Source organism: Loxodonta africana, chromosome 8 (genome assembly GCF_030014295.1).
Source record: "Loxodonta africana isolate mLoxAfr1 chromosome 8, mLoxAfr1.hap2, whole genome shotgun sequence".
Taxonomy (NCBI): Eukaryota; Metazoa; Chordata; class Mammalia; order Proboscidea; family Elephantidae; genus Loxodonta; species Loxodonta africana.
In genome coordinates, this window is record NC_087349.1 from 85796520 (window position 1) to 85806370 (window position 9851).

Below are 9851 nucleotides of genomic sequence, written 5' to 3' on the forward strand. Positions count from 1 at the left end.
CAATGATGAGAAGCTACATTCCTAGCTACTATCAGAATGCCATCTACCTAAAATAAACTGTAAACTTCTTAGAATAGGTTGAAAATATGCTGAAGTTATACAGATAACATACATCAGGTTTAGGAGCAGGACTTTAAATCCATGTTCCAAAGGGCTTGACGGTGTACTTCCAAGAATCCTAGATTAAGATGAGTCCCGGGAGGCATTTCGGTTACACTGCTTCCAGTTCTAGATCTGGGCTGTAATACAGTGACCACTAGCATGTGTGGCTACATGAGTTGAATATTCATGAGCTGAATGAAGTGAAAACTTTCAGTCCCTCAGTCATGCTATCCACATTTCGAGGGCTTAGTAGCCACATGTGCTTAATGGCCACCATACACTGGACAGCACAGACCTAGAAGACATTACTGTAGGAAGTTCTAAGGGACAGTGATGTTCTACATAAAACTGAATATAAGTGCTGCTAGGAAGAAACCTGGAACCCCTTAAATATTTTCCACTCTCTCTTTTGATATCATTCACCAACCTACCTACATGAAGCACTAGGAATGAATATACAGTGCTAGCTTTTTGTGTTTTTCTTTATTTCCAAGAGGGCATGTACCCTTTAGGGCTAGGAATGTCCCTTCTGTTCCCTGTGGTGCCTTCAACAAGTGGTACAACTCTAACAAGTAGCCAGGCAATGCTGATTATGGGCCAATTCTGAGAACCACTAGTAGAGCAGTGGTTCTCAAAATTTATTATATATAAGAATCACCTGGTGATCTTGTTAAACTGAAGACTCTGATTCGGTCTATCTAGGATAGAAACGCAAATTCTCAGCAGTGGTTCAACCTGGTCTGAAGCCCTGCTCTAGAATTAACTACAGGACCACTTATGTTATAAATCACCAGCAGTATTTTCACCCTGAAACACAGCAGGTACTCCATAATTACCTGTGCCAACATAAGCCTTAGTTGATGTAGGAGGCATGTAAATATGAGAAAACGTTAAACCTGTAAAAAGTTAAACTTATTTATTACTGATATTCTCTGTATATATGATCAATCCAGGCTCTAAAGCAAGGTTTGAGTGAATCAGCCAGCCATCTTAAGATGGTACTGTCAATTTGATGGTAGCTAATTTATAAAGGCTTGAAAACTTTTTTATTACTTCTGGGTAAAGTGATAAAAATTAAGTTTCTAAATTTGTAGACCAAAATGAAAGTCCCAGTAACTCTTAAGATCAAGTTTTTGTACTCATTAACCATGCTCATTTTCTGTATTATTCCCAAGATACATGAAAATGAACTCTCTGGCCTGCCAAGACTTTCGGTGGTGGTCTAGAATTATCCTTTAAAAGCTAATTGCTCCTGTCTCTGAATACCATTAACTTACGCAGTTATTAAGATCTGCTAAAAGGCTTTACCTCTGAAGGATTTACTGGATCCAATTTTTAATCCCCCACCATTAGCACTCCGGCTAGGATTTCATATGACTTACAGTGGGCTCTCCTTTGCCTTCCAGATTGTTTCTGCCATCTGTGTCCAGACTGATCTCCTCACCTTCTCATCTTCCCTTTGACTGAAAATAAGGCTCACTGGTTACAAATTACTCAGACCTTTAACGCCTATCTAATAATTGCCATCATTTTTGAAATAACTGACCAGTTTCTCTTCCCAGTCTCCTTACTGTCCCACAAAGATAAATACTCTTCCACCAGCACAGATTTGTTACCCTCACTGAGAAATTCTCACCATTCTTTACAGCTTAGTTTAGTTCACCTTCTCTATAAAATTTCTAGGGGCTACTCTCAACATGTATAAAAAAAACTGTGTGTAAAATAATTTAGTACGTAATTATACACTGTTACGTTATCACAAAACTTTGACCAGAGCACACTCTTCTACCCACATCTTGTGTAAATGCTGTAGTTCTTATTCTGGCCAAGCTAACTCTAAGACTGAATTATTGATGTTGCTTTGTGGGTCTTCAGAGCTATTACACTTTTTAACCATTATGATTTTGACATGAGTCATTAAATCAAGCACATTCAAAAAATTATAATGTTATTTTTTAATTACATTAAACCTGATGACCAATTTACAAACTTGTGCCTATAATATATTGCCTCTACTTTAATCCTTCTAACAAGTTGATAAAAGCACCATAACCAATCACACGTATACAGTGGTTCAACAGTTTTATGTGTTTTTGAATAGCTGCTTAAAGACAATCCTGAATTGCAACTTAGTGTTAGATGGTAAAGAATTTAAAATCCAACTTGCTACTATATCTCATCATGCTGACTTTTAAAAGGATCTGACCTTCTAGATCATCTACAGTATGTGAGAAGTGTTAGTCTTTACTTTTTTTTTTTAAATATTCTTTTTTTGATATCATAAACAAACCACACTGCAATGCCTTTTCTTAATTAAAAGGCAACACTTTAGATACAGGGAATTTTAATTAGACTGACATAGTTATGAGCAAAACAATAAAGTGGCCATAGCTAACTTATCTCCAACCCTTGTGTTTAAATAGGCTGATGACTACAAACTGAAATACAGTCTTGCTCTGTTCCATTAGACAGTGAAGAAGTTTCCCCACTATTTAAATATATCCATGTCACCAGTTATACAAATCTAAATATAAAATTAATCTCTTATAGGTTGTGAGATGGCATTTACCATCTTTGTGAAAAATCGACCACTATTAATCCAATCTAGCCTCAAGTGCAAACACATCTTTAAAAGGGAAAAGGAATACCACTTGCTGAACTAAAATTACTATCAAAATTTAAAAAGTTAGATCGTATTTATTTAACCACAGCCAATCTTATTTACTCCAGGAATGCCCAACAAAAACATTCTATCAGCCATTCATGATCTGAATTCTGGTGTATGAGATCACTTTAAATATGGTACACGTAAAAAAAGTCAAGAGACATTACTATTGTAATAAATAAGGCAGTGGCCAACTATTACTCATTAGTAGCTTGCTTGAGATAAGCTATCAAGTCTGCCCTTTCTGCCTTCTTCTTAATGCCAGCAAAGATCATTTTTGTTCCAGGGATGTACTTCTTGGGATTCTCCAAATACTCCATCAGTGTGTCCTCTCCCCAGGTGATACCTATGCAAGGAGAGATTCACTGAGTAAATATTTTACATTCTTGATAAAGGGTTTACTGTAAGCTAAAGTCATGCAATTGTACTTTTGGTTATTAACAACCATACCCCTCTTACCTTTGTTCTTATTGGCATCCGTGTAAGAGAATCCAGGGGCTTGACCAGTCTTCCGCCCAAACAAGCCGTGCAGATTTGGCCCAGTCTTGTGCTTGCCTCCCTTTTCCACTGTGTGGCACTGGGAACATTTCTGAACAAAAATCTTCTTGCCCTTCTCGACATCACCCATTTTGAATTCTAAAAATGAATGAAAGCTCCAAGTTAGTAATTCTTCCCCCAAGAAACAAATACAGTGGAAGCCAATGACCACTCCAGTCACTTAATTACGAATCCATTGCTACTCTATGATGTTAAATACCAGGTTGAATCTTGTTTTACTTAGTACACTCCCAACAGGCTCTTTAATATCAAAACACCATTTAGAAAAAAAAGACTCAAACACACACACTTCTGTATGTGTGTAAGGGATTTAAGATTAAAGCCCAAGTAAGCAAAATGAAACCCATTTCAAGCACCAGTTTCAAGATAGCAGGTCAAGGTCACAGAAGTGTCACAATTCTGAATTACGGGCAGGTGAGGGCTCTGCGAGGTTCCCCCCAGGGACATGCTCACCCTCCCAGCTCTGGGATCCCCGGGAGCCATCACGAGGTCACCCATACAGGCCGCTTTCAAGGAAACTAAGATGAAAACCGCCTTACTGCGATGCCTCAGCAGGTTAACGGGGGCAGCCACTACTGATCTGAAAAAATGATCCCTTACGAAAGGAAAAGCAGCTTTTATTTTCTTTGAAGGAAGACGAGAAGTGCCGCTGTCTCCCTACTCCTCCTCACCGGGGAGCAAGTCTTGCCCATTTTCAAGGTCCCTCGGCACCGAAAACGCGACGGCCTGCGTCTTCTTCGGATCCGCATTCAAGCCGCCTTCGGGCCTTCAAGGCTTTGGCCGAATCCCTGTTTCTACCTTGATGGGGTTCCGCTGCCATCCAGCCTGGCCCACTGGGTTCTGCCTGACCACAGCCCCGGGTCGTCACCCCAGGTCCTGCCTGCCCCACACGGGCTCCACCCGGCAGTCCCGGACGCGGACCTCTAGCCGCCCGCGCGCCCGCCACGTAGGTGTGTGCCCCTCACGGCTCAGCCTCCTACCCGCTGAGCCTTCCGGGGCCCCGTGCTTACCACTATCTCTTCGCGCGCACCTCGAAGGTCACCGCTCAAAAGCCGGACGTCCCGCTCTCTAACTCCAAGGACACGCCTGTCCGCGACTATGAACCGGTGTTGGTGCAACCAAACCCGCTACGCCCTCCCACGTCCCGGCGTGCGGCACGGCCAGCCGCTCCGGGGTGACGTCAGCGCGCCTGATTGGCTCCAGTCTACCCGGCTTGCCTCAGGGACTTGCGCGCGCCTGCCGGCTAGCAGGGTAGGCTGTGCCGCGTGAGTGCCCTATGTCTCGAGGCCTCACTTGCTTGGCCTTTACGACAGGCCATTGAACGAACGACGTAAAGGTTGTGCCGGAAGGGGCTGAAAAGGCGCACGTGGCTTTTGTGCGTATGCGTACATTGGTGGGGCTCTTGGAGCTGAGTCGCAGAGGTGGATCTGGGGCTAAGGAAACGGGTGTTCGGCACGTGACGCAATACGCTTTGAGGACGGTGTTTTGCCTTCTCAGAGGGAGCCGCCCCAACTTTGACTTACTTAGACGTCTCCTGGCTGCCATCCTTTAAGGTGGCGACCGTTACCCAGACTGGGTCATAGTTCCACAGCTGGCGCCAGCAGCACCTCAGACGGCGGGTCTGGAGCCAGAAGTTACACGATTTGGACATGATCCTGTGTCTGTTTTTTTCCACCTCCACGCTATTACTTTAAGTTATCTTCTTCCAAATCTTCCTTTGATGGTCGCCCCAAGACTAGGGAGGATGCTGTAATTGCGGCAGGGACAAGACTATAGCCCTGAACCCTCACCTGCAGGCTTTTCTACCAACTTCCTTTCCTCCAATTTGTGTGCGTTCCGTGGAGGGTGCGGGCAGCATCTAGGAAGAAACATTAATTTTAGATCATTAGAGGATTCTTGAAGAGCTCTGGTGGCACAGTGGTTAAAGTGCTCGGCTGCTGACCAACCAAAAGATTGGTAGTTTGACCTCACCAGCACCTCTGCGGGAGGAAGATGTGACAGTCTGCTTTCCTAAAGATTGACATCCTTGAAAACCCTATAACCCATTGCAGTGGAGTTGATTCTGACTCATAGCGACCCCATAGGACAGAGTAGAACTAACCCACATGGTTGCCAAGTCACGCCTGCTGTATTCCAATTGCCAGTCTTTTGGTTAGCAGCCGTAGCTCTTACCCACTAGCAGTTAAACTTCATCCTGAAGTGTCGCTATGAGTCAGAATTGACTCCAGGGCATCGGATTTGGTTTTGTATTTTAGAGGATTTTTGGAAATTTCCATCCTTTCTAGGTAAAGGTCATGTTAAAGTAAGCTAATGAGGTTGGGGCTGTATTAGAAATGCAGGTTTGATCACCAGTACTGCTGCTGTCAGTGGAATCCCATTCATGGTGACGTCATATATATCCAGAGTACAACTGTGCTGCATAAGGTTTTCTATGGCTGTTTTTCGAATTAAAAAAGTAAAATCCAGGCCTTTCTTTTAAGGCGTATCTGGGTGGACTCGAGCTTCCAACCATTTAGTTAGCATCCAACCAAAGTAACCATTTACACCACTTGGAAACTCCACAGTTCCATAGCTTCCAGTCATACTTTTCCTCCAAAACTGGCTCCCCTTCCCAACGTGCTCAGTTCTGTCACTTGTGAGTTTCTTCTCAACTCCTCTCTTTCTCCTCAAATTCAGCTGCGAAGTTCTGATAAAATTTTCTCCTTTCCTATATTCTATTTAAAAAACTCTTCTACCATGGGGTCAATTCTGACTCATGACCAACCCCATGTGTTTCAGAGTAGAATTGCATAGGGCTTTCAATGGTTGTGAATCCTGGTCTTGCAATGGTTAAGTGCTTGGCTACTAACTGAAATATCAGTGATTCGAACCCACCAGTGGCTCCACAGGAGAAAAGGCCTGGCATTCTGCTTCCATAAAGATTATAGCCTAGGAAACCCTATGGGGCAGTTCTACTCTGTCATATAGGATCAACGCAATGGCACAGAACAGTGATCTTACAGAAGTAGATCACTAGGCCTTTCTTCCATGGTGTCGCTGGCTGGATTCAGACCACCAACCTTTTGGTTAGTAGTTGAGCGCAAACTGTTGGCACTGCATGCTCTATATAGCACTGCCACATTCGTCCCATCAAGTGTTTATTGAATAGCATATTATGTGGTAGGCACTTGTCTAGGTGCCTGGAGTAAATCAGTGAGGACTTCTTCTCTAGTGGAGCTTACATTCTAAGATCTTTTCTCCCACTCCCAACTTAAGCAGTAGATAGTAGAAGGTTGACCTAGATTACCTTAGATCACTTCCAAACCACTGGTTTTATGATTTCTGCTCAGACTACTCATCCTTCTGTTTGACTGGATTATTTCTGTTGTTTTCTGTCTCCTGACTTCAATTCCCTCTCTGTAGTCTCTCACACTGCTGCCACAGTTTTCCTATAAATCCGAGCAGAAATCAAAACACTTAATTCAAGACCCTGTGGCTTTTGGAGGGGACCAAGATAGAGACCATTTCAAGAATAGATTTGATGCATTGAACACTAATAACTGAAGACCCGATGAGTTGTGAAATGACATCAAGGACATCACACATGAAGAAAGCAAAAGGTCATTAAAAAAAACAGAAAAAAACAAAATGGATGTCAGAGGAGACTCTGAAAGTTGCACTTGAACATCCAGTGACTAAAGCAAAAGGAAGAAACAATGAAGTAAAAGAGCTGAACAGAAGATTTCAAGGGATGGCTCAATTGTTGTAGTTGTTGTTAGGTGCCGTCGAGTTAGTTCTGACTCACAGCAACCCTATGCACAACAGGATGAAACACTGCCTGGTCCTACACCGTCCTCACAATTGTTGTTATACTCAAGCCCATTGTTGCAGCCACTGTGTCAGTCCACCTTGTTGAGGGTCTTCCTCTTTTCCGCTGACCCTGTACTTTACCAAGCATGATGTCCTTCTCCAGGGACTGATCCCCCTTGACAGCATGTCCTAAGCATGTAAGGCACAGTATTGCCATCCTTGCTTCTAAGGAACATTCTGTTTGTACTTCCAAGACAGATTTGTTTGTTCTTTTGGCAGTCCGTGGGTGGCTTGGTAAGACAAAATAAAGTATTATAATGAAATGTGCAAAGACCTGGAGTTAGAAAACCAAAAGGGAAGAACATGCTCAGCACTTCTCAAGCTGAAAGGACTGAAGAGAAAATTAAAGCTTTTAGTTGAACTATTGAAGGATTCTAAGCAAAATATTGAACAACACAGGAAGCATCAAAAGAAGATGGAAGGAAAACACAGAGTCACTGTGCCAAAAAGAATGGATCAATGTTCACCCATTTCAGGAGGTAGCATATGATCAAGAATTGATGGTATTGAAAGAATTCCAAGGTGCACTGAATGCAGTGGTGAAAAACAAGGCTTCAGGAATTGATGGACTACCAATTGAGAAGTTTCAACAAACAGATGCAACGCTGGAAATGCTCATTTGTCTTTGTCAAGAAATTTGAAAGACAGCTACCAGGCCATCCAACTGGAAGAAATCCATATTTGTGTCCATTCCAAAGAAAGGTGATCCTCCCAGAATGTGGAAATTATCAAACAATACCAGTAATATCTGTAAAAATGCCATGGTGGGGGCATCTGACCTCCACTAACTTCACAAGGGGGAGAGAGAATCATTAGCATCAATGACCCAAGGCTGATTCCTGTGAGGCAAGGGTGGGGTGGGGTTGGGGGTGGTCCTCCAGCCTTTTTAGCAATTCTGACACCAGCCGTCCTTCCCACAGCACTCTCTACTTCTTTGCTGGGTTCAATATTTCATTGGAATGGCCACACAAAACTTACAGACCATACTAAAAGTTACATGAGGTTTATTAGGGTACTAACAGGTTACAATTCAGGATACAGTTCTTTGATCAGGACATCCTCTTTCTCAGCTGTGCCCACAGATTGGCCTCTGTCTGGTCCTTAACCTTATGACCCCTTGGGCCTTTTGGACTGGCCTGGCCTCTACCCTGCTCAGGCAAGTGTTACAAAGTCCTTTTAGCTCTGCTGGTAAGTGCCCAGAGGCACCCCACTGCACCAGGAAGCGTCCTGCCCAAAGGAGCTCAGCTCTCTCGCTCAGGGAGCTGGGAAGCTCACTGCATTGTCTCCTGCTGGTCTCATGGCTCTGCTGCTGCTGCTTCTCTGCCCCTGATTCTTGCCATCTTGCCATCTCTGGTGTTAGAGCTTATTCTGTCTGTCTCCTGGGTCTAGGAGGGTCTCAGTGCAGGACCCAAGTCCAAAAGACACGCTCTGCTCCAGTCTCTTCTTTTTGGTGGCAGTCAAGTCCTCCTCTGCTGTGGAATTGGCTCTCTTTTAGGCCCATTGGGATGGCAAAACTGCCCAATCCCCATGTTAGGGTTCCATACACCTTATTTGCATGGTCTCACTGCCACAAGGTGGCTATGCACCTTATTTACATTATTAACAAGTTATCCAGTCTCATTCATGGGTCATAAGCACCTCATTTGCATAATCCCACCCAGTCATTTGGTGGCAGTTATAAAGACTATGGCTAGAAAGGCCATATCAAGTAATTCACTGCACCACAATGTTACATGCAAGTAAAATCTTGATGAAGATAATTAAAAAATGGTTGCAGCAGTACTTAGGGAACTGCCAGAAATTCAAGCCGGATTCAGAAGAGGATGTGGAGAGAGGGACATCATTGCTGATGTCAGGTGGATCTTGACTAAAAGCAGAGAATACCAGAAGGATGTTTACCTGTTTTGTTGACTATGCAAAGGCATTCAATGGTATAAATCATAACAAATTGTGGATAACATTGTGAAGAATGAGAATTCCAGAACACTAAATTGTGCTCATGAGGAATCTGTACATAGACCAATAGGCAGTTGTGAATAGAACAAGGGAATACTTCGTGGTTTAAAGTCAGGAAGGTGTGCGTCAGGGTTGTATCCTTTCGTCATACTTATTCATTTGGTATCCTGAGCAAATAATCCAAGAATCTGGACTATATGAAGAAGAATGTGGCATCAGGTTTGGAGGAATACTCAGTAACAACGTGCAATATGCAGATGACACAGCCTTGCGTGCTGAAAGTGAAGAGGACTTGAACCACTTACTGATGAAGATCAAAGACGGCAGCCATTAGTGTGAATTACACCTCAACATAAAACAATAATCCTCACAATTGGATTATAATATTTCTCATAATAAAAGGAGAAAAGATTGAAGTTGTAAAGGACTTCATTTTACTTGGATCCACAATCAGTGTCCATGGAATCAGCAGTCAAGAAATCAAATGACGTATTGCATTGGGTGAATCTGCAAAAGACCCCTCTAAAGTGTTAAAAAGGAAAGATGTCACTTTGAGGAATAAGGTGCGCCTGACCCAAGCCGTGGTCTTTTCATTCACTTCATATGCATGTGGAAGTTGGACAATGAGTACGGAAGACCAAAGAATTGATGCCTTTGAATTATGGTCTTGGTGAAGAATATTGAATATATCATGAACTACCGGAAAAACGAACAGATCTGT

General features: G+C 43.1%; 1 protein-coding gene across 1 annotated transcript; it reads right to left on the bottom strand.

The window, feature by feature from the left end:
• Positions 1 to 2042: 2042 nt before the first annotated feature.
• LOC100657132 (cytochrome c) lies at positions 2043 to 4465 on the bottom strand. Its single transcript, XM_003407070.4, has 3 exons — positions 4336 to 4465; positions 3227 to 3403; positions 2043 to 3113 (listed from the first exon to the last, which is right to left on the bottom strand). Exons 2-3 carry the CDS (start codon positions 3393 to 3395, stop codon positions 2965 to 2967), a joined length of 318 nt encoding a protein of 105 aa, XP_003407118.1. The 5' UTR covers positions 3396 to 3403; positions 4336 to 4465; the 3' UTR covers positions 2043 to 2964.
• Positions 4466 to 9851: the final 5386 nt, after the last annotated feature.

Bases quoted from the DNA above. Each gene is read 5' to 3' on its own strand.
- LOC100657132 (XM_003407070.4), bottom strand. From the start codon at position 3,395: ATGGGTGATGTCGAGAAGGGCAAGAAGATTTTTGTTCAGAAATGTTCC. The intron at 3,114-3,226 runs GTAAGAGGGGTA...CTCCTTGCATAG, and splicing joins GGATGCCAATAAGAACAAAG to GTATCACCTGGGGAGAGGAC.